The sequence below is a fragment of the Heterodontus francisci genome, chromosome 2 (assembly GCF_036365525.1).
Source record: "Heterodontus francisci isolate sHetFra1 chromosome 2, sHetFra1.hap1, whole genome shotgun sequence".
Classification (NCBI taxonomy): domain Eukaryota; kingdom Metazoa; phylum Chordata; class Chondrichthyes; order Heterodontiformes; family Heterodontidae; genus Heterodontus; species Heterodontus francisci.
This window is the reverse complement of record NC_090372.1, coordinates 183,424,584-183,452,355: the sequence shown is the minus strand read 5'-3', so window position 1 is coordinate 183,452,355 and position 27,772 is coordinate 183,424,584. Positions and strand designations below refer to the sequence as shown.

Sequence of the window (27,772 nt, the reverse complement as noted above, 5' to 3'; positions counted from 1 at the left end):
TGAGCCTGTATTCTCTAGAGTTTAGAAGAATGAGAGGTGATCTCATTGAAGCATACAGAATTCTTACAGGGCTCGACAGGGTCGATGCAGCAAGGATGTTTCCCCTGTCTGGTGAGTCTAGAACTTGGGGACACAGTCTCAGCATAAGAGGTAGACCACTTAGGACTGAGATGAGGAGGAATTTTTTCACTCAGAGTGTGGTGAATTTGTGGAATTCTTTACCCCAGAAGGCTTTAGAGACTCAGTCATTGAGGATATTCAAGACAGAGATTGACAGATTTCTAGATATTGAAGATATCAAGGAATGTGGGTATAGTGTGGGAAATTGGCATTGAGGTAGAAGATTAGCCATGATCGAATTGAATGGTGGTGCAAGCTCGAGGGGCCGAATGGCCTACTCCTGATCCTTGTTTCTATGTTCACTGTCATTCTCAGAGCCATGATTAGCAGTTTTCCAGGGACACACTTGTCAATATTCTTAACAATCTGGAATGCCCCAATAAGATCCCTGCTCAACTTCCCCCAATCTAATGAAAACAAACATAGATTTTGCGGTCTCTTAAATTTGTGCCCTCCTGCTGCCATGTCATTGATCAGTGAAATCTGCAATTAGCAGCATAACCCTCTTGTATAACTTACCATAGTTTCTATTCCAACAACTCCACTTGGAATCGCCCAATTTTATCACCCTAAAATTTAAAGCTGTATATTCTATATAGTACTTGAATCCTGTGCATGACAGAAGAATATTCCTGGATCCCAGTTTCTTAAACAACTTCATAAAGATTCTGACAACCTAGCCACCAAAAGCCAATCTTTCTTCCTGCTCAGTTATTTTCAGCACATTGTAGCTAGCATATTAAATAGCATTCTCACATTGTCTACCCAAACCTCATGCTGTTACATTCATCTGTACTGAGCTGTACCACTACTTTGTCTATTGACTTCACCTTGTATTATTGGCCAATTGTACCCAATATAATGTATTGAACAAAACTTTAATTGTTCAAGTTTCTTTTCATAAGCATAACCCCATGTCCCTGACAACAGGCTAGTGAATCTATGCTGTATTTCCTCCCTTGCTTTTACATCTTGCCTAAAATGAGGTGGCTTCTTTTATTATTATCTGCCCTGTAAGCTACGTTTAGTTTCAAATTTGATCCTGATTGCGTCTCTTTCTTGCTCACTAGAATATACTTTGCAGGGTCTGTCAACCCAAGGTGCTCTTGCACATCTAGTGGGTGACAAAGTATAGTGGGCACAGAGCCCTGTGAATATGTTATAAAAATAGAAAATGCTGGAAATACTCAGCAGGTCTGGCAGCATCTGTCGAGAGAGAAGCGCAAGTTAACATTTCATGTCGGTGACCTTTCATCAGAACCTTATGAATATGTTGCCTGCCGGCTCCTTTTATCTGAAAATGTCATGTAGATTAGGAGAGAAACTAAAGAAGGAGAAAAATAATACTTGAGCTGTTAGGAGTGAGGAACTACAGTGTAAGTAGTTCACAGAAGATGCAGTTGTTACAGGGTCACCTTGATGCAGACTGACTCTCCTACTCACTACCTTTATGAGGATGAATTTTATCTGATAGAATAGCCAGTAACATCCAGCCTGAAGAAGCAAGGGAACTTACACTAAAGCATTTATTCTTGATTTTGAAAGTATGCTTACTGCTGATTGGGCCACTGAAGAAAACTGGCATGGGTACCCATGAAAGGAGCCTCTGACCTTGTTTAAACCAGCTTGAGGAGGATCGTGTGGAACACAGGATAAGGAGTAGGCTATTCAGCCCCTCAAACCTGTTCCACTTTTCAATTAGGTCATGTCTGATCAGTGTTTGATGAATAGCTACAAAGAAAATCAGTAAAATTGAAGTGTACACTGATCACTATCAATTATTTGAAATTTTGAGCATCTATTTTATGCTGCGCGTAATAAGTGAAAACTATTGGTTGTGATTATTTTAAAAGTACTTTTCCTTTAAAAATTAGTAACCTTATATTCACTTAGACTTTGAATATTTTATTTCTTTCATTTTGTGTCTCTTTACCTGTGCATTTTGTTTTATTGATTCGGTAATTAGCTTTAAAATCTGAAGTGATTGATGACTCAGTTAAAATTGATTAACTAATTGCTTTCTTGATTTTCATGGGACGTCATATACAAAGGCCCTTTTAAAAGGAACAGATAGACTTTACAAGTGAAGCAGAGGACAGCTTGTTTCCAAATGCAAATTAAAATTGGTCACATTTGTTTCCTGTAGAGAATTCTTCCTTCCAGTTGAAACTCACTGGTGATGAGGTTACCTCATTTTGCAATAAAAATATATCGAATTATGCATATGCAAATATATCTGAGTGGTTGATTTCCCTTCCAGTGTTGGTGATTTCCCCAGCATGAATCTGTGAATTTGATAGCTGGAAAGAAGCAAATGTTAACAACCGCCCCTTGCCAGCTGGTTCTCTCATCACTTTGCCTGATTTACACACCAGTAAATTAAAAGTGAAGTCAACGCTACCAGTTTTGTCAACCTTGAGGTGAATTATATTAGCTCTGCTTAATGCACTGTGTTGCTTCGTGTATTTCAGTTTTTTTTTACCCTTCCTTTTCCATTCTAGTAACAGACTTGCTCCCAGTAACCACGATCGGATACAGAAGCTAAGAAACGAGTTCCAGCAAGCAAAACAAGAGGAGCTAGAGGACCGGAGGCGTACATACAGTTTTGAACAGCCTTGGGTGAGTGTTTAGACTGTCCAGATGGGGACGGAGGGCAATGAACTTTGACTAATAGCAGCATCTGCAAACGCTGATCCTTGGGCCTGTATGCAGTAAAAGCAGTGAGGAGTCGCATGCCTTTTGACCTGTTAACTTCTAACCCCTTATCTACATCTGTGGTGCATCATTGATAATTTCATCTTGTGCAATATCAACCCATCATTGCTTGAGCAGCTTCAGTCTGTATGGAGAAACCTGATGCTATCCTGATTAACTGGACTAACCCATTCTTCTTTGGGGACAACCAATGTTTGAAAGAAGTAATGAAGTTCACTCCAGACTGGGTATTTTATTTTCCATTGGTGTTGCATAGTTTTCAAAGCAACTGTGCTCAGAGTGGATGGTGACTGGAGGAGTCCAGCAGACGGTGGACTTTCATAGTGAACTTTGCTCATGCAGACATTTATGAAAGGACTTAAGAAAAAAATGTTGCACATGCAAATATTGATTTTCAGAGGAAAGTTGAAGTGGCTTCTGCGACATGTAGTGAGTGGAGTTTTTATTTTAACACAGGCCTATCCAGTGGGATTGATAAACATGACTGTTTGTTTGTACAAAACCATTGTGTGTAAAATATAAAGCCATGTTTATTTATAGCTTAGGGTGCATTGATTTAAGTTTACTGTCATCTTATCATGACTAATACTTCAATGTTGGCGTCAGAATTAATAATAATTACTGCATGTTTACTGCTTACTTCTCATGCTGCCTCCTGCCAACTATCTTCCTTTCTGATGAGATCTTCAGTTTTAGTTAGTGAGTTGGTGATGTCTGCTGACAGGGAAAATGGAACAGCAAATGAAGTGGCAGCATATATGCAAATGGATGGTTCTGGTAACTGATTGCCTCATGTTTGTGATACCAAGGGCTGAATTCTTCCAGCTTCAAAAACGACCTGGCGCGTGCACGATATGTCCACCGTGGAGCCGCTGCGATATTTAGCACGGTGGCTCATTTACATGACGGGGCAGTCCGACCACCCCCGATGGCGTAGAGGGGGCAGGCGTTCCGTCCCCGGAAACGGCATCCGGCGCAACTGCACAGGCGCTGCTGCCATTTTTAAATGGCTTTAGGCCCTTCTGAATCATTAACATTTTTAAAGTTGTAGGGGAGAGAAAATTACAGTTAAAAGTTTATTCAAAATTGCCATCCCCTCTCCCACCCCCCATGACTAATCAGTTTATTAATTGCCCTCTCCCCCCCAAAAAACTAATCTCGCGATCCCAACCTTCCTCCGCACCCCCAAAGTTTAAAACCTTTAACCTTCAACCCCTTCCCACCATCCCCTCCACCAATCGCTTTAGTTTTTCCTGTTTTCCCCCCTCACCCATCCTTGAAAAATTAGCTGCTTCCCCCCAATCACTGTTCTGCCTCGGATCTCCGAACGGAGATCCAAAGGCGCGGGAGTTGCGGCAACCGGCCAGAATATTGCAACAGCGATCCCACTGCAACGAGGTAAATATTTATTCCTTTATTGAAATAAATTAAAATATTTTAATTAGGCTCCAGTCGCCGAGCGGTGAGGGGGCTGCCATGAGGCCTCACTGCCGCCAGTAATATGGGGCGGGGCCTTCCTTGCTTCGAGGCCCGTGGCGGGCCTGTCCCAGAGGTATTTTCCAAGCCCTCCCCGCCATGACCACCGACATCGGGGGGGGCTAGTAAAATCCAGCCCCAAGTGTGGAGTGTGCTCATTCATTTTCATGGAATACAATGACCAGACCTTTATACAACATGCACTGATCCCACGGTGGGCCATGTCGGGCATGCAATCCTAAAAAATGGGTATCTGGGGAAATTGTGCAAAATTGTATGCTTTTACATATTCTTTAAAATGGGATCAATGGAAGCCATGGGGTTATTCTTTCTTGAAATATTACTAGGAACTGCATGTCGTTGTTATCTTGAGAAATTGGGATTCAGAAACATCACTGTGTTTGAGTTTAAGTGTAAGATTCTTATTGTTCTAATACTGGATCAAGTGATTGATCAATTTTTACATCAAGTCACATTGCTAGCTTCAGATTTTTAAAATTGTTGATTGTAATGTAAGCGCCAATATTCCACTTTTATTTAAATCGCATTAAAGATAAAATCTGTGTTTTATTGTTATAGTCTGGGTTTTTGTTTCCATTGCAAAACAAAATTGTTTCTCTCTGTGGAAATGCGTGCCACTTTCCATTGTGCACCATTATTTTGTTAGCAGGTTTCCGTTTTGTGGACTATCGCTTATCTTAGGGGTGAAGGGGAGGAGGAGGAACATGTGCTTTGGGAACTAGGACTGTGAGAAAAGGTTGGACTCTAGAAGACTTGGAACTTAACTACTGTAGGTCAAAGGGCAAACTGTTGTGTATTTTAATTTCATAACAGTTTTAAACAGACTATTTTAACCTCAGTTTATAGTTTCCTGTAACGAACAGAGGGGATTCCTAAGGGGCACAATTATCTTCAGGAATAGAATGATTTCCTAAATAGCAAGTTCAGTACATGAGTTTAAATCAGTTGCTGAAATGCAGCTTGTGATCAAATCTGAATTTATTGGAACCACAAATATATATATATATATATTTTAAATGGAACTGTTCTCAGTTTCCCATTAAAAAGAATGGTTTCTGAGCTGAGTCAAGAATCAGAGTTTGCAAAACCTATGTATTCTAAACATTACTGCATTTCTCACCACAAGCCAAGTATTTCCTTTGCTTAATGATTGTATGGAAAGAATAGTTTTTTTCATGTTTCTATTAACCAAGATACATGGCTATTTCATTCATCATCCATATTGTTGACATTTTCCTGTTATTTTGGTAGCTCTCCTCCCTTACCCCCATCACCCCACTGGTGTTTAATTTTTTTCAGTCTGTGAAAACTCGTTAAGCATAAATCATACTCTAAGGGAATGAGCTGGCACACTGGTTTTATCTTTAGATCTCAGTTTTGAACCCAGAAATAAAGTCTGCTTTCTTCCATGTAGAGGGACCCTTTATAAGTTTGGCAAGTTTCTGCTCAGCTCCTGGCAAGTACCACAATACAATAGTTTACATAATTCATCACAAATGGACTAAACTAAATTAAATTTGCAGTCGTGCTCAGGCAAGGCCATAAGGAAAATTGATACAGCACGTGGAAATATTTATGTTGGTGTATTAAAGCGTGCTATTCTGGAGCTGAAAGGTGGGGCACAATCTTGAGGCAAAGTAGAGGGAACTTTGTTCAGTGTCTCTATGCAATATTTGATCTGGAAGCCTACTGGTCTCTTCCAGCCATTCTAATTTTTAAGTGCCATGTGCAGTTATAAACTTCCAATATGATTGATCAATACAGAATTTATCAAAGTAAATATACAAAGAAAGCAACACGTGGAAGATATTTGTAAATCTTATGGTAACTGATCACCCTTTGTGCAGAGTATTCATCTAGCTTTCTCATTTAATCATCAGGTCAAGGCTATCACAAAGATTCATTGAAAAATTACATTGACTTGGCGTAGAAAGCTGGCAAATATATCAACCTTATGATACAATCCGTCTATAAATGCTTAAGCTTGTAAATATATAATTTAATACTTGAATGTGAATATGTACACCGTGGCATCCTACAAATGGCAACTTGTTTTCATGAGAGCTGTACAATCCTCAGGGTTATCTTGAGTACTAATACCTAATTATGGTATGTAATAGATTCAGTGTATGTAACAACATTTTGAATTTTTACGCAGCTTCGGCCACAGTGTTATGAGTGCTTCCATTTTTACATTTTGAGGATTTGTGTGTTAAAACTGAAAAAAGATCCCATAGATGCTGGAATTTTTTTTTAAAAAGAGGTCATCAAAAGGTCTTTTCGACTGATCTTGAAAACAATTACTGGAAGAATCAAGGACTGTTAAAAATAAGCCTTTACTGAAAGGCACCTGTCTTCAAATAATTACCCAGCAGGGGTTTTTTGACTTGGGAAAGATGTTTACAAAGAAGTGACAGATCAGGTTTTATAGGGGTCAGGAGGCTTGATTCTTGTGACATTGTTTTTGGTTTCGTTTTGGACAGTGAGCTGGAGGTGTGGACAGTGTTACAAAAGTCAATTAGAGAAAACTTGCCAAGGGAGCACAACCCCAACTCAGTCTGTTCTAGCTCTTTTGAAAAGCCTGCCAGTTTTGCATCTCTTGAGAAGCTGAGAAGCTAGTGTAAGAAACTGCCTGAAATCCCTGTTGCTGCATTTTTCCTGGAAAGCCTGCCCAAACTGATCTTCAACGTCACCTGACAAGAACTGTTCTAGAAAGATCCCAGTGACAGTCAACTACACGTATTTGGGATGCCAAACCAAAAAGGACATCTGACATCTTTTCACATCTTTTTTTTCTTCAAGAATTAGCAAGTATTTTGGCCAACGTATTGTTTTTTGGGTTTTTTTTGTAATAGTGCTCGAAAGAGTAAATCTCTTTATTTTTTCAGTTAACCGGTGTATATGTGTGTGTGTGGCTGAGGTAAAAAGGAAATTCTAATATTTCAATCTGTGTTAATATTTTGCTTCATTACTGGTTAAGACTCGTAATATAATAAACTGATCATTTTGTTGTTTATTAAAGAAACATGGTTGGTGTATTTTATTGTGGGATAAAAATAGAGGGATGAATTTTACCAGCCCCCCAACATCAGGGGTCGTGGTGGGGGTGCCCGGAAAATACTTCCAGGAGAGGCCAGCCATGGGCCTTGATGCCTGAAAGGTCCTGCCCCATTTTACCGGCGGCGGTGAGGCCTTGGGGCGGCCACACCCCGCCGCATGGCGGTGGCGGAGCCTTGATTTAAATATTTAAATAAATTATTCTTTCTTTTGGGCCTCCTTATCTCGAGAGACAATGGATACGCGCCTGGAGGTGGTCAGTGGTTTGTGAAGCAGCGCCTGGAGTGGCTATAAAGGCCAATTCTGGAGTGACAGGCTCTTCCACAGGTGCTGCAGAGAAATTTGTTTGTTGGGGCTGTTGCACAGTTGGCTCTCCCCTTGCGCCTCTGTCTTTTTTCCTGCCAACTACTAAGTCTCTTCGACTCGCCACAATTTAGCCCTGTCTTTATGGCTGCCCGCCAGCTCTGGCGAATGCTGGCAACTGACTCCCACGACTTGTGATCAATGTCACACGATTTCATGTCACGTTTGCAGACGTCTTTATAACGGAGACATGGACGGCCGGTGGGTCTGATACCAGTGGCGAGCTCGCTGTACAATGTGTCTTTGGGGATCCTGCCATCTTCCATGCGGCTCACATGGCCAAGCCATCTCAAGCGCCGCTGACTCAGTAGTGTGTATAAGCTGGGGGTGTTGGCCGCTTCAAGGACTTCTGTGTTGGAGATACGATCCTGCCACCTGATGCCAAGTATTCTCCGAAGGCAGCGAAGATGGAATGAATTGAGACGTCGCTCTTGGCTGGCATACGTTGTCCAGGCCTCGCTGCCGTAGAGCAAGGTACTGAGGACACAGGCCTGATACACTCGGACTTTTGTGTTCCGTGTCAGTGCGCCATTTTCCCACACTCTCTTGGCCAGTCTGGACATAGCAGTGGAAGCCTTACCCATGTGCTTGTTGATTTCTGCATCTAGAGACAGGTTACTGGTGATAGTTGAGCCTAGGTAGGTGAACTCTTGAACCACTTCCAGAGCGTGGTCGCCAATATTGATGGATGGAGCATTTCTGACATCCTGCCCCATGATGTTCGTTTTCTTGAGGCTGATGGTTAGGCCAAATTCATTGCAGGCAGATGCAAACCTGTCGATGAGACTCTGCAGGCATTCTTCAGTGTGAGATGTTAAAGCAGCATCGTCAGCAAAGAGGAGTTCTCTGATGAGGACTTTCCGTACTTTGGACTTCGCTCTTAGACGGGCAAGGTTGAACAACCTGCCCCCTGATCTTGTGTGGAGGAAAATTCCTTCTTCAGAGGATTTGAACGCATGTGAAAGCAGCAGGGAGAAGAAAATCCCAAAAAGTGTGGGTGCGAGAACACAGCCCTGTTTCACACCACTCAGGATAGGAAAGGGCTCTGATGAGGAGCCACCATGTTGAATTGTGCCTTTCATATTGTCATGGAATGAGGTGATGATACTTAGTAGCTTTGGTGGACATCCGATCTTTTCTAGTAGTCTGAAGAGACCACGTCTGCTGACGAGGTCAAAGGCTTTGGTGAGATCAATGAAAGCAATGTAGAGGGGCATCTGTTGTTCACGGCATTTCTCCTGTATCTGACGAAGGGAGAACAGCATGTCAATAGTCGATCTCTCTGCACGAAAGCCACACTGTGCCTTTATAAATAAATTATAATGAATGCATAAACACTTAGCTTGTCCCAACAGCTATCCCACGCCAATATTCCAGCCGGTGGCCGGAATTCCCGCAACTTTGGATCTCCGATTGGAGATCGAGGCGTAACACTGGTGATGGGTAGGGGATGGGGTGGGGTGAACTTTTTGAGGTGCGGAGAGCGGGGAAAACTCCTACAATTTTTAAAAAATTCATTCATGGGATGTGGGCATCACTGGCCAGGCCAGCATTTATTGCCCATCCCTAATTTCCCTTGAGAAGGTGGTGGTGGGCTGCCTTCTTGAACCGCTGCAGTCCATGTGGGGTAGGTACATCCACAGTGCTGTTAGGAAGGGAGTTCCAGGACTTTGACCCAGCGACAGTGAAGGAACGGCGATATAGTTCCAGGTCAGGATGGTGTGTGACTTGGAGGGGAACATGCAGGTGATGGTGTTCCCATGCATTTGCTGCCCTTGTCGGTAGAGGTCGCGTATTGGAAGGTGCTGTCTAAGGAGCCTTGGTGCATTGCTGCAGTGCATCTTGTAGATGGTACACACTGCTGCCACTGTGCGTTGGTGGTGTAGGGAGTGAATGTTTGTAGATAGGGTGCCAATCAAGCGGGTTGCTTTTTCCTGGATGGTGTCAAGCTTCTTGAGTGTTGTTGGAGATGCACCCATCCAGGCAAGTGGAGAGTATTCCATCACACTCCTGACTTGTGCCTTGTAGATGGTGGACAGGCTTTGGGGAGTCAGGAGTGAGTTACTCGCCGCAGGATTCCTAGCCTCTGACCTGCTCTTGTAGCCACGGTATTTATATGGCTACTCCAATTCAGTTTCTGGTCAATGGTAGGATGTTGATAGTGGGGGATTCAGCAATGGTAATGCCATTGAATGCCAAGGGGAGATGGTTAGATTCTCTCTTGCTGGAGATGGTCATTGCCTGGCACTTGTGTGGCACAAATGTTACTTGCCACTTATCAGCCCAAGCCTGGATATTGTCCAGGTCTTGCTGCATTTCTACATGGACTGCTTCAGTATCTGAGGAGTCACGAATGGTGCTGAACATTGTGCAATCATCAGCGAACATCCCCACTTCTGACCTTATGATTGAAGGAAGGTCATTGATGAACTAGCTGAAGATGTTTGGGCCTAGGACACTACCTTGAGGAACTCCTGCAGTGATGTCCTGGAGCTCAGATGATTGACCTCTAACAGACACAACCATCTTCCTTTGCGCTAGGTATGACTTCAGCCAACAGAGTGTTTTCCCCCTGATTCCCATTGACCTTAGTTTTGCCAGGGCTCCTTGATGCCATACTCGGTCAAATGCTGCCTTGATGTCAAGAGCGGTCACTCTCACCTCACCTCTTCAGTTCAGCTCTTTTGTCCATGTTTGAACCAAGGCTGTAATGAGATCAGGAGCTGAGTGGCCCTGGCAGAACCCAAACTGAGCGTCACTGAGCAAGTTATTGCTAAGCAAGTGTCGCTTGATGGCACTGTTGATGACACCTTCCATCACTTTACTGATGATTGAGAGTAGGCTGATAGGGCGGTAATTGGCCGGGTTGGACTTGTCCTGCTTTTTGTGTATAGGACATAGCTGGGCAATTTTCCACATTGCAGGGTAGATGCCAGTGTTGTAGCTGTACTGGAACAGCTTGGCTAGGGGCGCGGAAGTTCTGGAGCGCAGGTCTTCAGTACTATTGCCGGAATATTCTCAGGGCCCGTAGCCTTTGCAGTATCCAGTGCCTTCAGTTGTTTCTTGATATCACGCGGAGTGATTCGAATTGGCTGAAGTCTGGCATCTGTGATGCTGGGGACTTCAGGAGGAGGCCGAGATGGGTCATCAACTTGGCACTTCTCTCTGAAGATTGTTGCAAATGCTTCTGCCTTATCTTTCGCACTGATGTGCTGGGCTCTCCCATCATTGAGGATAGGGATATTTGTGGAGCCACCTCCTCCAGTTAGTTGTTTAATGATCCACCACCATTCACGGCTGGATGTGGCAGGACTGCAGAGCTAAAATCTGATCAATTGGTTATGGGATCGCTTAGCTCTGTCTATCGCATGCTGCTTACGCAGTTTGTCACGCAGATAGTCCTGTGTTGTAGCTTCACCAGGTTGACACCTCATTTTGAGGTATGCCTGGTGCTGCTCTTGGCATGCCCTCCTGCACTCTTCATTGTACCAGGGTTGGTCTGCTGGCTTGATGGTAATGGTAGAGTGGGGGATATACCGGGCCATGATGTTACAGATTGTGGTTGAGTACAATTCTGCTGCTGCTGATGGCCCACAGCGCCTCATGGATGCCCAGTTTTGCATTGCTAGATCTGTTCGAAATCTATCCCATTTAGCACGGTGGTAACGCCACACAACATGATGGACGGTATCCTCAATTTGAAGGCGGGACTTCATCTCCACAAGGACTGTGCGGTGGTCACTCCTACCAATACTGTCATGGACAGATGCATCTGCGGCAGGCAGATTGGTGAGGAAGAGGTCAAGTATGTTTTCCCCTCATGTTGGTTCTCTCACCACCTGCCGCATACCCAGTCTGGCAGATACGTCCTTTAGGACTCGGCCAGCCCGGTCAGTAGCAGTGCTACCGAGCCACTCTTGGTGATGGACGTTCAAGTCCCCCACCCAGAGTACATTCAGTGCCCTCGCCACCCTCAGTGCTTCCTCCGAGTGCTGTTCAACATGGAGGAGTACTGAGTCATCAGCTGAGGGAGGGTGGTAGGTGGTAATCAGCAGGACGTTTCCTTGTCCATGTTTGATCTGATGCCATGAGACTTCATGGGGTCCAGAGTCGATGTTGAGGACTCCCAGGGCAACTCCCTCCCTACTGTGTACCACTGTGCCGCTACCTCTGGTGGGTCTGTCCTGTCAGTGGGACAGGACATACCCGGGGATGGTGATGGCAGCGTCTGGGAAATTGTCTGTCAGGTATGATTCCGTGACTACGACTATGTCAGGCTGTTGCTTGACTAGTCTGTGGGACAGCTCTCCCAACTTAGGCACAAGCCCCCAGATGTTAGTAAGGAGGATTTTGCAGGGTCGACAGGGCTGGGTTTGCCATTGTTGTTTCTGGTGCCTAGGTCGATGCCGGGTGGTCCGTCCGGTTTCATTCTTTTTTATTGACTTCGTAGCGGTTAGATACACCTGAGTGGCTTGCTAGGCCATTTCAGAGGGCATGTAAGAGTCAACCACATTGCTGTGGGTCTGGAGTCACATGTAGGCCAGACCAGGTAAGGACAGCAGATTTCCTTCCCTAATTGGCTGAGGGGATGATGGGAAGTGGTTGAATGCAAAGGTATTGAAGTTCAAGATGGGTAGAATATTTTTGTGTGGAAAAGGCAGTAAATGAAGTGTTTGGTCATGGTGGGGGGTTGTGTGAGAGGGGCATCAATCTTTTATTAAAATTACAAATGTAAATGTTCCCTCCATTTCTGTTTTAAAATGCAAATTACTTGTAAGGCCTTGCAGCCCTTGAAAATGGCGCCGGCACCTGTGCGGTGGCGCCAGACCCCATGGCCGGGGACGAAGCAGCTGCCCCCTCTACTTCACCGGGGATGGGCATTCTGCCTCCTCCATGTAAATGAGCCGCCGCGCAAAATCTGGCGGCACACATCTCATGTGCACTACGTCTGTTTTGAAGCTTGCTGCCGAGATTGGCGGCGAGCTTTAAAAATTCAGCCCAGAGTCTATGATGGACCATATCGGTAAATGGCACAGAATTTGTATATATATTGTGGCCTTTGGAGAAGTGGAAGTAGATTAAACAGTGCTCTTTTCCCGCCTCCGTCATAAAAAATAATTGGGGGCTCTTTGCAGGATAACCCAACGCCAGCGATGTACAATTGTAAGTGGGGTAATAATAATTGAAAAGTGAAAAAAAAAAGTTTACTCTACCGAAGTGTCTTTAACAGTTGCTGCAATCTTTCTGGGGAAGGAGGATGTATCCCTGAGTGATTTGAGAAACTTAACCAAGGTTAAACTGGAGGACTTGGCAGAACTGTTGGCAGTGGAGTTAAAACCAGCAGTTAAGAAAGCAGACATAATTGAAGCAATAGCACAGCATTTGAAATTGGAAGGAGGAGGCAAACCAGAGGGTAGTGCAATTGAATTAGCAACACTTGAGTTCAAGATGAAGCAGCTTGAAATGGACAAAGAAAAAGAAATGGAAAAACTTAAGCGTTAACAGGAAAAAGAAAAAGCAATAGTATTGAAAAAACTTGAGCTGCTTTGAGGATTGACTATGAAGAAGCTTGAATTTGAAAAAGAGGAAAGGGAAAAAGAGAGAGCATTTCAAAGAGAAAGAGAAGGAAGGGAATTTGAAGTTAAAAAGATGGAACTAAGACAAAGGGGTGGTCTTGACCCAGTGAAAGTTCCGGTGAGGAAAGATCTGGCTCCAGCCCAGGACCCAGTGGAGAGCTGTTTAAATTTGTGCAAGCCCTCCCTAAATTTGAGGAAAGGGACGTAGAGGCATTTTTATTTCTTTTGAAAAGATAGGCAGGCAGATGAAATGGATGAAGGAAAGATGGACACTGCTTATGCAAAGCAAGTTGATGGGCAGAGCTCATGAAGTTTATGCCATGGAACTAAGGAGACTTCTGCAGATTGTGAGATGGCAAAAAAGACTATTCTCGCTGCGTATGAGTTGGTCCATGAAGCTTACCAGCAGAAATTTCAGATCCTCCGGAGACTGTCGAGGCCAACTTATATAGAATTTGAGAGGGTAAAGTAAATAAATTTTGATCGTTGGATGTGGGCGTTAAAGGTAGAGGCCACGTATGAGAACCTGAGGGATCTAATTCTCCTGGTAGAACTTCAAAGTTCACTCCCTCCATTAGTAAGAACCCATGTAGAGAACCAGAAGATTTCAATGGCCAGACAGGCAGCAGAAATTGCTGATGAGTACAAGCTTGTTTATAACCTCAAACCCTTTGTCCGTCACCCCCAAGAACCTGAGAAGGATAGAAGGTGGGAGCGTGAAAGGAAGGCAAGTAGCCGGTGACAAGAAAGGACAGCTGGGAACGCCCCGGGATCTTCTGCTCAGGCCAGAAAGGAAGAAGCTGAGGGTGAAATTAAGGTCCACAAGCTTAAGTGTTACCATTGTCACAAGGTGGGACACCTGCATGCAGAATGCTGGAAGTTGTGGGGTAAACCCACGGGATTCATTGGGGTACACAAAGCCATTGCAGAGAAAGGGGCCCTGACTGAGTACAGCAGATCAGGCTGTAGCTCTGACTGCCGCTGTGAGACTAAATACAAAAACCACTGAGAGTGCAGGGATTGTGAATAAGATATCTGAAGGTTATGGGGAATTCTTGTCAAAAGGTAAAGTAACCCCTTATCCAAGTGAGGCAGGTAAACCTATAGTTATACTTAGGGATACAGGAGCCACCCAAACTCTCTTGCTGGGGAAAGGCATCACATTTCCACCTGAGAGCGCACTGAATGCCAAGGTTTTAGTGAATGGTATTGGCGGGGAGTATATACCCGTATCTTTGTTTCGGGTGCACCTAGAGTGTGTCCTAATGTCCAGAACGGTAACTATCGATAGTTAGCCAGTAGACGGAGTTGACCTGCTGCTGAGGAATGATTTGGCCGGAACTAAGATAGTTGCTTCTCCAGTAGTCACAGAGAAACCAAGTGACGTTAAAGAGACAGAACAGTTGCAGGAAAAGGTTCCAGGAATTTTTCCTTCATGTGTCATAACCCGAGTAATGGCTAAACAAGTTCCATTGTCGGAGGTAAAATTGGCATCAAAGTCAGATAGTCAAATATCTGAAACTTTCTTTGGGGATTTGGATAATCTGAAGGAAATGTTTAATAAGTCTTCTGTGATCACAGCTCAGCAAGCTGATCCAGAGTTAAATAAAGTGGCACAATCAGTTCGAACTGAAGCTGAGGCAAAAGGAGTTCCAGAAAGTTACTATGCTAAAAATGGGATTCTGACGAGGAAGTGGAGACCTCCTCACAGACCTGTGGACAAAGAATGGACAGTTGTTCACCAGATAGTGGTAAAGTATCGCTGGGAACTACTAAGGACAGCACATGAAATTCCTGTAGCGGGACATGTGGGGATCCGGAAGACCCAATCACGTACAAGTTGATATTTTTACTGGCTAGGTCTTTCCAAGGAGGTAGCGCAGTTTTGTAAAACATGTCATATGTGCCAGATTGTGGGAAAACCGCAACCTGCCATAAAACCGGCACCTCTAATTCCCATACCAGTTTTTGGGCAACCATTTAGTGGGGTGTTGGTAGACTCTGTAGGACCCTTACCGAAAAGAAAAGCAGGACACTAATATATACTCATCTATCATGGATATGGCTACTCGGTTCCCAGAGGCCATTCTTTCGAGTACATTTTTTGCTAGGAGAGAGAAGTTAACCCAGTTCTTCACTAGATATGGATTACCAATTGAGATTCAGTCATATCAAAGTTTCAATTTTATGTCTAACATTTTTCATCAAATTATGGGTAATTTGGGTATAAGACAGTTAAAGTCTTCAGCATACCACCCACAGACACAAGGAGCTTTAGAAAGGTGCCATCAGACCCTCAAAACGATGATCAGAGCATACTGTCATGAATATCCCCATGATTGGGATAAAGGGCTAGAATTTCTTTTGTTTGCCACTTAAGATTTACCTAATAAATCTACCAGTTTTAGGCCTTTTGAATTAGTTTATCGACATGAAATAACTGGTCCTCTAAAACTAATTAAATAAACGTTTTCAGGACAGAGAGACGAATCTTCTGTGCTAGATTATCTATCTGTGTTCCGGGAACAGCTCATGAAAGCTTGCAAACTGGCTCAGGAATACCTTAAAGCTTCCCAAACAACCATGAAGAAATGAGCAGACAAGCTTACCAAGACCTGAACATACCAATCAGGAGATGAGGTGTTCGTACAGGGTGAACCACTGAAAGCATGGTTCAGTGGTCCATATAAAGTGGTAAAGTTAATTATTTGAGTTAAACCCCGGATCGCCGGATAAAGGATCGGCTGTGTCATATCAATATCATCGCTGGGAGGAGGATAAGCAAGCATAGCTATGTCAGGTAGAAGGGACAGTGAAGGATGAAAGGGATAGTGAGGATGAGGCAGAAAGAAGGCGAGACAATTCTCAAATTGAACTTCCTACTATCCGGTTAGATAATACTGAATTGTTTGGGAGATTGGACACCATTATTTCATATTTAGATGCAGAACTAGAAGACCTAACAAGGATACTTACAGCATTTAAAAGAGTCTGTAGGGAAAAGCCAGAATGTACAACATTAGCCACACATGATGTGGATGCACAGGAATCCTTTCCTGTAAAACAGCATCCTTATTGCTTAAGTCCAGAGAAACATGCCCAGGTAAAATCAGAAATCAATGCATGTTGGAAAGCCACCTAATTGAACCCAGTCAAAGCAGCTGGAGTACCCCAGTCATGTTAGTGCCTAAACCTTTTGGTTCAACTAGGCTCTGCATAGACCAAGGTGGAAGGTTATCGGGAGCAGGTGGAAATGTGGAGTAATCAATTCAGCCATGAACACTTGAATGGCAGAGCAGGCTCGAAGGGCTGAGTAGCCTAATCCTGCTCCTAATTCGTATGTTCGTACAGAAAGGTTAATGCAGTAACAGAGGCAGACTCCTACCCAATTCTTCATTTGGAAGGCTGTATTAACAGAGTGGGCAGTGCCATGTTTCTTACAAAAATAGATTTGTTAAAGGGATACTGGCAAGTTCCTTTAACACCCAGAGCTAAAGAAATAGCGGTCTTTGTCATGCCAGATGGTCTTTTCCAATGCCAAGTGATGCCATTCAGGCTTAAAAAAAATGCCCAGCAACTTTTCAGAGACGAATGAAACAAGTGGTAGCCAGTGTTCCTAACTGTGTAGTTTACCTTGATGACATGCTGGTATATAGTGACACTTGGAAGGACCACATGAAACAACTAGAAGCTATGTTTGGAAAGTTACAATCAGCTGATTTGGTAATAAACCTTGCCAAAAGTGAATTTGCAAAAGCGAGAATAATCTACCTAGGGCATATAGTAGGACAAGTGTTGCCAAGAACAGCAAAAGTACAAGCATTGATGGAGTTCCCTACCCCTAAGACTAAGTGAGAAATCATGAGGTTTTGGGGGATGTGTGGTTTCTACAGACAGTTTGTACCAAAGTTTAGTGCTATAGCTGCTCCACTGACAGATTTGCCACAGAAAAAGAAAACCAAGGTAGTGTGGTCAGGGGAGTGCCAAGCATCTTTTGAGAGGCTGATAGCCATTTTCATAATGAACTGGAGTTGGTTGCTCAAATTTCACTAAGCCCTTCAAGGTAGTGATTGATGCTAGTGACCTGGAGGTCAGTGCAGTCCTGTTACAAGACAATGAATCAGGTATAAAAAGGCCAATGGGATACTTTTTCCAAAAAGCTAAATCAACATCAAAAAAGATATTTGACAGTGGAAAAAGAAACTCTCGGTTTATTATTAGCTCTTAAGCATTTTGAAGGATATGTCTGCCACGACTACAGAGAGACACTGGTATATACTGATCATAACCCCCTAGCCTTTGTGGAAAAATTTAAAAACCAGAATGCCAGACTATTCCGATGGAATTTGCTATGCAACCTTATCACTTAAAGATTATCCACATTTCAGGCAAAAATAATGTAATTGCAGATGCTTTAGAACAAAGAACAAAGAACAGCACAGAAACAGGCCATTCGGCCCTCCAAGCCTGCGCCGATCTTGATGCCTGCCAAAACTAACACCTTCTGCACTTCCGGGGCCCATATCCCTCTATTTCCTTCCTATTCATATATTTGTCAAGATGTCTCTTAAACGTCGCTATCGTATCTGCTTCCACCACCTCCCCTGGCAGCAAGTTCCAGGCACTCACCACCCTCTGAGTAAAAAACTTGCCTCGCACATCTCCTCTAAACTTTGCCCCTCGCACCTTAAACCTATGTCCCCTAGTAACTGACTCTTCCACCCTGGGAAAAAGCTTCTGACTATCCACTCTGTCCATGCCGCTCATAACTTTGTACACCTCTTTCATGTCGCCCCTCCACCTCCGTCGTTCCAGTGAAAACAATCCGAGTTTTTCCAACCTCTCCTCATAGCTAATGCCCTCCAGACCAGGCAACATCCTGGTAAACCTCCTCTGTACCCTCTCCAAAGCCTCCACGTGCTTCTGGTAGTGTGGCAACCAGAATTGCACGCAATATTCCAAGTGTGGCCTAACTAAGGTTCTGTACAGCAAATTTAAAAACCAGAATGCCAGACTATTCTGATGGAATTTACTGTGCAACCTTATCACTTAAAGATTATCCACATTTCGGGCAAAAATAATGTAATTGCAGATGCTTTAGAACAAAGAACAGTACAGCACAGGAACAGGCCATTCGGCCCTCCAAGCCTGCGCTGATCTTGATGCCTGCCAAAACTAACACCTTCTGCACTTCCGGGGCCCATATCCCTCTATTCCCTTCCTATTCATATATTTGTCAAGATGTCTCTTAAACGTCGCTATCGTATCTGCTTCCACCACCTCCCCTGGCAGCAAGTGTATCTAGAATCTAACTTTGTTTTGAGTTATCTGAATGCAAAGATGGTACAAAGCAGAACTGTATCAACTGCAGGTAAAGAGTGAATGGCTATGACTGTGTAAATGTGTTTTAAAATATTTTCATCTATTTTTTCTACACTTTGTAATGAAACTCATTTAAAAATGGTGTTTCATTCCTCCAAGGGTGGAGGTGTTAGAAGTGCTTCCATTTATTAAATCTTGAGTGTTAAAACTGAAAAAGGATCCCATAGATGCTGGATTTTTTTTAAAAAGAGGGCATCAGAAGGTCTTTTGGACCGAATTTGAAAACAGTTACTGGAAGAATCAAGGAGTGCTAAAAACAAGCCCTTACTGGAAGGCACCTACCTGTCTTCAAATAATTACCCAGCAGGGGTTTTTTGACTTGAGGAAAGATGTTTACAAAGAAGTGACAGATTAAGTTTTATAGGGTCAGGAGACTTGATTCTTGTGACTTTGTTTTTGGTTTTGCTTTGGATAGTGAGTGAGCTGGGGGTGTGGACAGTATTACAAAAGTCAATTGGAGAAAATTTGCCAAGGAAGCAAAACCCCCAACTCAGTCTGTTCCAGCTCTTTTGAAAAGCCTGCCAGTTTTCCATCTCTCAAGAAGCTAGTATAAGAAACTGCCTGAAACCCCTGTTGCTGCATTTTTCCTGGAAAGCCTACCCAAACTGAACTTCAATGTCGCCTGACAGGAACTGTTCAAGGAAAATTCCAGTGACAGTCATTTACATGTATTTGGGACGCCAAACCAAAAAGGATATCTGACATCTTTTCATATCTTCTCTTTTTTTCTTCAAGAATTAGCAAGTATTTTGGCCAACATATTCTTTTTTGGGTTTTTTTCTAATAGAGCTCCAAAGATTAAGGCCAGAATTTTTTGCATGGTGGACAGAAGCTGTTCACCAGTCAATGGCGATCCAGCTCCACCGGGCTTGGGTATCCAGTCTGGATTTTAAGGGCCCCAGGCCTTTAATTGGTCTTAGGCGGGACTTCCTGCCTCAATGAGATGCAAGTCCCGCCTAATGGAGCTGCCGGCCAATCAGCAGGCAGGCAGCTCTTAATCCCAGCAGTGCCAGTGTGTGTGAGGAGCTACGGTAAAAATTTTAATATTTCAATCTGTGTGTTAATACTTTGCTTTATTACTGGTTAAGACTTGTTTTATAATAAACTGATAATTTCGTTATTTATTAAAGAAACCTGGTTGGTGTACTTTATTCTGGGATTAAAATAGAGTCCATGATTGACCGTATTGGTAAGTGGGGGAAACAATTCAATGTATGTTGTGACCCGAGGAGAAGTTGAACGAGAATAAACAGCACATTCCTCCCTCCTCAGTCATAACAGGGTGGCACAGTGGTTAGCACCGCAACCTCACAGCTCCAGCGACCCGGGTTCGGTTCTGGGTACTGCCTGTGTGGAGTTTGCAAGTTCTCCCTTTGACTGCGTGGGTTTCCTCCGGGTGCTCCGGTTTCCTCCCATGTGCCAAAGACTTGCGGGTTGATAAGTAAATTGGCCATTGTAAATTGCCTTAGTGTAGGTAAGTGGTAGGAGAATTTGAGGGAAGGTGGGGATGGGAGAGGGAAATGGGATAAATGTAGAATTAGTATAAATGGGTGGTTGATGATCGGCGCGGACTCGGTGGGCCAAAGGGCCTGTTTCGGTGCTGTATCTCTCTATGACTCTATAACAACAGTTGAACTATTGCTTGAAATTCTAGTCAACCCATTATAACCCTTAGAATACTCGAGCTGTGGAAATAGTATAGCAAAGATTCAGTAGAATGACACTAGTAAGAAGAGTGCCTCTGTATGAAGAAAGGTTCAAAACTGGGATTTTGTTACTAGAACAAAAAAGGTTAATGGGGGATTTAATAGAAGATTTCAGAATTATGACGTTTTGATATGTTCAAACCGAGAAGTATGGTTTTAGAAATATTGTTTTCACTGGTTGTGGTTTAGTAACAAGGGAGCATAAACTCAGGATTATCAATACAGCAACAAGAACGAAGGGGAAGTTATTTTCAGATGGAGGGGTTATTGGATGATGGAATGCTTTAACACAAGTGACTTTTGAGGCAGGGACTATAACATTATTGAAAAGGGAATTGGATAAGTACTTGCAAAGGAAGAATATAAAAATGAATGTGGCTAAGGCAGGGAAATGGGATTAGAGTAGGTGGTTTCAGTAAAAGAGTTAACACTGGTGCACACACAATCAGCTGAATGACCTCCTGTGCTGTAATTTTTAATGATTCAAACTTAGAATGAATGGATTCAATTAATTACATACTAAAATGTACATTTAGGTTTACATGAAACTGGTCAATGGTTCTATCCTGACTAAAATAAATAAAGGCTTGTACCATATCTCTTCTTGTTCTTGGTTTTACTGATTTGATTGTATTCCAATTTTTCTAACATCTGCTTATCAAGGTCAAGACGATTTCTAGTGCAAGCATTTTCATGTGTGGTTTTAGAGTTAATACATGTTCCTCCTAACTGGGCGGCACAGTGGCGCAGTGGTTAGCACCGCAGCCTCACAGCTCCAGCGACCTGGGTTCAATTCTGGGTACTGCCTGTGTGGAGTTTGCAAGTTCTCCCTGTGTCTGCGTGGGTTTCCTCCAGGTGCTCCGGTTTCCTCCCACATGCCAAAGACTTGCAGGTTGTTGGGTAAATTGGCCATTAGCAATTGCCCCTAGTATAGGTAGGTGGTAGGGAAATATAGGGACAGGTGGGGATGTGGTAGGAATATGGAGTTAGTGTAGGATTAGTATAAATGGGTGGTTGATGGTCGGCACAGACTCGGTGGGCCGAAGGGCCTGTTTCAGTGCTGTATCTCTAAACTAAACTAATGCATAGGGATACAAGTGGCCTTCCAGATTCATCTCTTCCCTACTCCCTCCATTCCTGGGCCTTGCTTCTTCCTGGTTAAGCCTGAGAAAGCTACATTTCATTCTAGTAACACCGTATTCATGTCCTTGACCTTTTAATTTCTAGGGTCTTGACAGTCTCACGCATTCATGTTCGCCATCCCAGGATTATTTGTGTTTTAGAATGCAGTGCTATTTCCAAGTGTGCCTTGGAGTTCTTTGTAGCTGGAAATGATTTTCATAATTATGCTTTGCTTGTGTAGTACAATGTTTGTGCAGATGTTTATGCTCTTCTGAGGAATGTGTCACAAAACAGGGGAAAAAAGATTTGCTTGCTGAATGTTTATAAAGCAAATTGTGTTCAGTTGTGTTTCCAAAAACTATTACTTAGCTTCAGCGAATAATACCTTCTGATCCAGAATAGTCAACCTCAATATATATTCATATTTCATTTCATAGAATATTTGCAAAGTGTGTTTAAAGTTGTGGTGTTCCCTTTGTGAGTCTTATAAGTTTAGTATTAACCAATAAAAATTGAGAAGTGACCTAATTAGCAAGCCCACAATTGTAATAAAGCACGCAACTTAAATAGATATTTGCGGAAATAATTACAGAAATTGAAGTATTGGATGATTACACATACATATCAATGTAAGTCCACGAAATGGGTGTTAAACATATATCAGGTGTTATCTCAGGTTCAACAACTTGACCTGACATAATGTCAGAAAAATGGAAATTACTTTTCCATTGTTGTTATCTGACAATTAAAAGCAAATTTTCAGGAAGGACTGTTGTAACCTTTTGACTAGCTGCTTATATTTATACTCTGAAAACCTCAGTTCTGAAGGTGAGTGCTGCCTTTATAGAACTTTAGCTGGCCTATTGGTCTGCCACTGCTGAAAGACCTCTCCAAAATCTTTTAATTGACTTGTTTTACAATTGCTTTTTAGCCCAACTCTGGTCCTTACACTCAAAGTGGTCGACACTCTGTGTCTGTAGAGGTTCAGCTGCAACGCCAGAGACAAGAAGAAAGGGAGAGCTTCCAGCAGGCACAGCGACAGTATAGCTCATTGCCACGGTAAGAACACCAAGGCCATGTGGTATGGCTTTATTAAGCCAAGATTGTTCATTTTATTTATACCTGAAGCCATAAAAGTAATTGGCATACAAATCTACATATAAGGTTTACATATTAACCGTTTTGAATAATGAATATAGCTTGCGGTACATAAGCATGTTTTCTCATTGCCCTGCATGCACTGTAAATCTGCAGTGGTTGGCAAAATTAAAATTCTGAATGTCGTAAAGGGAAAATAAAGTGAACCAGTTAAAGGTCACTTCTTTAATATAGTTTTGCCAGCAATGCAAATCTAACTTTAAATAGTTTTTTTTTAAAATGGTACAATTACACTACTGCAATATTCTGAGTGGCAAAGTCAACAAAAAACATTAGCTGGATAGCATATTGCTATGAATTTGGCAACAGCTGTTTCCTAGTATGTCTAAATTAACCCGACAATACACACAAGGATTAAAATGTGTTGAAAAAAAGACGGCTATTCAGGGGCTTTCTGCCATATGTCTGTCTTCAGGCTGGTTTGTTGGCAGTAGTCTTATATAATGTTGATAATTCATCTATTCCAGTTTAAACAACTTCCAGTTGTTTTAATGGGACAGAAAGATTATTGGGGAACTATTTGAGACATTCTGTATGGAAAAAAAAATAAAGGTTGCATAAAAGGTTATTAAACAAGGAAATAATACGGTGGAATCTACTTAATGTGAACTCAAATATTGTGACATTTTACCAAAAGAAAAGGGCCTGTATTTAGTGCAAAAATCTATCACTCAAAAAAACTTGCATTGCTTACATTAGAGCTTACTTCATTTGGTGAACTTGTGCCACATGCTAGATTAAACTTTCTCCCATGCAAAGCCTACATCTAAGAACTGGGCTGAAGCAGTCCAAAATTGGCAACTTTAAGTCACCTAAGTGAGGAGATTTTATTCACTCAGGGGATGTGGGCATGGCTGGCAAGGCCAGCAATTATTGCCCATCCTTAATTGCCCTTGCAAGGTTGTGGTGAACTGCCTTCTTGAACCACTGCAGTCTGTGTGGTGAAGGTATTCCCACTGTGCTGTTAGGGAGTGATTTCCAGGATTTTGACCCGGGGGGGTGATGAAGGAACGGCAGTATATTTCCAAGTCAGGATGGTGTGTAACTTGTAGGTGGAGGAAGTGAATTTTTAAGGTGATGGATGGGATGCCAGTCAAGCAGGCTGCTTTGACCTGGATAGTGTCATACTTCTTGAGTGTTGTTGGAGCTGCGCTTATGTGGATGGACGAAGGACTTTGGAGATTCATGAGATGAATCACTCGCTGCAGAATACCCAGCCTCTGAACTGCTCTTGTCGCCTCAGTATTTATGTGGCTGGTCTAGTCAAGGTTCCGGCAATGGTGACCACCATCCCACCCCGAAACCCCCAGATGTTGATGGTGGGGAATTTGATGATTGAGATGTCATTGAATGTCAAAGGGAGGAGGTCAGACTCTGTTGTTGGAGCTAGTCATTGTCTGGCACTTGTATGGCGTGAACATTACTTCCCACTTACCAGCCCAAGCCTGAATGTTGCCCAGGTTTTGCTGCAAGTAGACATGGGCTGCAAGAGTTGTGAATAGAACTGAACACTGCAATCATCATCAAACATTCCCACTTCTGAATTTATGATGGAAGGAAGGTAATTGACAAAGCAGCTGAAGATGGTTGGGCCTAGGACATTGCCCTTAGGAACTCCTGCAGCGATGTCCTGGGGCTGAGATGATTGGCCTCCAACAACCAAAACCATCTTGCTTTGTGCTAGGTGTGACTCCAGTCAGCAGGGAGTTTTCCCCCTAATTCCCATTGACTTCAATTTTGCTAGTGTTTCTTAATCCACACTTGGTTAATTGCTGCCTTGATGCCAAGGGCTCTTTTGTCCATCTTTGGATCAAGACTGCAATGAGGTATTGAGCCGAGTGGGCCTGGCAGAACGCAAATTGTTGCCATTGGTGAGTAAGAACTGCTTGATAACACTGTCGATGCCATGTTCCATCACTTCACCAATGATTGAGAGAGGACTGATGGACTGGTAATTGGCCTGATTGGATTTGTCCTGTTTTTGAGAATGCATTTTATCATTCTGGGTTTGATGTATAACCAAGACCCTAAAATGCTCTAACTCACTGCCATTTTTTCCTTTTCGTAATTAAAAAAAAATCAATTCTCTTAACCTCCTTAGTAGATATTTCCACCCATATGCTGAATATCAAGGAGAACATCTTCTCCCAGGTCTCTGCCGATGGAACGAGGCGTGAAAATGGCTGTCATGATAGGAAAGTTACTGGGCATTTCCTCCTGACTGGGAGATTAAGAACAGAAGTTTACCCTATTGTGGAGAATTGTGAGCGTGAATTTGTATCCCTATGTTCTTTGATACCGTATTCTGCTTTCCCAGTCCACTGCAAAAACTGCACAATGGCATTTCTCCACATCTTCACAATAGCAATAATGGATCTGATACTATGGTGTGATACTATTTCATGATAGCCAGTGAGCCACTGACATTCTGGTTGCATTTTGTTTCCTAACAGGGTAGATGACAGACTTGTCAATTATCTGACTCTATCAGTATCCATCAACTATCCTCTACAGCAAATGCCCAAACCTCTTTGTACAAATATTGTTCTGTAATGCAAGAGTACAGACTGTAAAGCATTTAATTACAGACACAATGCCAAGATTATGATTTATTAGGTGATATCATGCAAAGACATCATAATTGCATTTATCAATAATGTATACATAATTTATGAAAGAAAATAATTATGAATAATATTGTCTTGGTAATTTAGTATTTTCCCATTTGGCATTTAATGTATTGCATACTCCCATTAAGAGGCAAAAAGAAAATCAAATTTCTGACTGCAATTTTTTCTTCTTTTTACTTTCTGCAGGCAAAGTAAAAAGAATTCCAGTTCCATGACGCAGGAAGCATGGGATAAAGGCTATGCCCCTGGTGATGGTTTCCAGAGTGCAAAGGACAATCCCAGATACTCCAGTTATCAGGGCTCTCGGAATGGCTATCTAGGACATGGCGTCAATGCACGGGTTTTGATGGAAACACAGGAACTGCTGCGCCAAGAGGAACAGCGGCAGAAAGATCAGCCAATGGTTAATCAGCCCACGGAAGGGCGTAATAATTACGACTCTTACAAAACCGATCCCAACTACAGCCTTCCGAAAGGTCCTTACAGGCACGACGTCCCTCCATCCCCTTCTCAGGTAGCCCGGCTGTCCAGATTACAAATGCAGGACAAGGGACGGCCCTTCTATCCCTGAAGCTGCAGTAAGAACTTCGACATACAAGGCAATAAGTCACTTTTTAAAAAAAAAGTTAGGGTTTGTTCCTCTGAATATCAAAGGAGAAGGACTTCAAATCTGTAGCAGGTTTTTTTGCGATGATTTCTATTCCAGTGCCTTCAGTAATTTGAGAAAAGACTCACTGGCATTAATCTGCCTCCTTCTGTTTGTCATATTCATCAGTCAATAACACAAAGACTTTCTCACAGTTTGACAATCAGGTGGAAGCAGAAGAACAAGTGTGGTGTCATGAGGATCTAATCATGTGATTCTTCTCCATACTGTGTGACTGATTTTTAGCAAATCGTAGCTGGATTTATTTTGCTGCCTTCACAATGCTCTTCTGTTACTGTATTTGTGAGAGATCATGGCCCCTATTTCCCCCAAATGTATACAGATGCTAAGCTTGGCATAAAATGATGCATACAGCAATTCTGCTACATTAGTCCCAAGGGGACAATTTCAAATGTGAAATTCACTTAAATATTGACTAGAAAATGTTCTGTGGTTCATTGTCCTCAATTGTAATATTCCTTTCTTGGAGAAACGTTGTCTGTGTCTTTGAATGGAATAAGTCACACTTCAAAACTGAATTAATCTCAGTGTGCTTTTAGATTATGTAATGTTTTAAATCTGACTGAGAAGTCCTGTGGAAATTGTGGAACATGATAAATTGTACAGCATACCACACCACTGATGGAGAAGAGGAATAACTGCCAATTTTATCATTTCAGGGAAGAGAAAGTGGATCCACGGCTACTTACATTTTAAATGCTAATTCTTCCATATTTCAGTTCTGTTTACAGCCAATAACCTACACAGAGGAAGTGTTGTCCCAAAATGAAAGATATGCTTTGATGCATGAATGTCCTGGCTACTGCAGGCCCTTAGGGCAACAAGCAGAACAATGCTTCTCATATCAGGCTATTGGGAAATGTGGGGCAAAATAAAGAAGGGAAACACAAGATTGGTTTTCGTGCAAGTCTGTATCACTGCAAATCTGTTTGGTGAAGTAGGAGACCATGTTTAATGCTCCCAGTGCTCCTTATATCTTTGTATTGTACCAGATGTGAGTGGTTATATAGTATACAATGATGTCTGTGCAAGTTCGAGAAAGGAAAAAAAAATGTTTTATATATATATAAAAAAAGACATACAAATAAGTGACTTACGTTTTATTATTGCTTTTACTGTGATACTCTAGTGTACATTCGGGAATTTTGGAAAATTTTCCTTTAAACAATTGTTTTAAGAGCTTGATGTTCCATAAATTGTGTGGAATACAGAGGTTGGAACAATTAAGTGCCTACAGTTCCAGATGAGAGAGAGAATGAATTTAGGTCAGTTGTCTCACACTAACCATAGTGTGCACTGCGTGAATCTGGAAGACCATGCCTATTTCTGTTTGGCACAATTTTTTTTGTTGTTGAGCTGTTTTTGGAGTAAATTAAACCTCTGCACAATTGTTGATGTCCTGTTTGCCTGTCTGTTGTTGCCTTTATTACAATTTTACTATAATGTTTTAAACAAAGTTGTAAGCACAGTGCAATCAGTTTTTAATGGCTCTTTTACACAGTGTATAAAACAATGTAAGACAACTTCCTTGTACATATCACTTTAGAATAAAATACTGTTTCATCTTGTTTGCAACGCAGCCTGTGATGTTGCTGGTTCATTTACCAAGTCTATAAAGAAAATTTTTCACAAATGGGTGAATAATTGTACTCTGAGAAAGTGATTAAAGTGCATTTGTTATAAATAGTTAAGATAAGCACGGTGTTGACTTAGAGTATGCCATTCCTCGATAAATTTTTACTTTGATCAGCAATTGCAACACTTTGACAATCAGTTTCA

General features: G+C 42.4%; 1 protein-coding gene across 4 annotated transcripts in view; it reads left to right on the top strand.

Moving 5' to 3' along the window:
* Nucleotides 1-27,568, top strand: part of LOC137349219 (partitioning defective 3 homolog) — a 956,485-nt gene extending 928,917 nt beyond the window's left edge. For all 4 annotated transcript variants that reach the window (XM_068014722.1, XM_068014712.1, XM_068014729.1 and 1 more), the window contains 3 exons: nucleotides 2,622-2,739; nucleotides 22,470-22,597; nucleotides 25,513-27,568. In XM_068014722.1, the coding sequence (XP_067870823.1) occupies nucleotides 2,622-2,739; nucleotides 22,470-22,597; nucleotides 25,513-25,897 (631 nt within the window). In that variant the 3' untranslated portion in view covers nucleotides 25,898-27,568. The remainder of the gene's footprint in view (nucleotides 1-2,621; nucleotides 2,740-22,469; nucleotides 22,598-25,512) is intronic.
* Nucleotides 27,569-27,772: the final 204 nt, after the last annotated feature.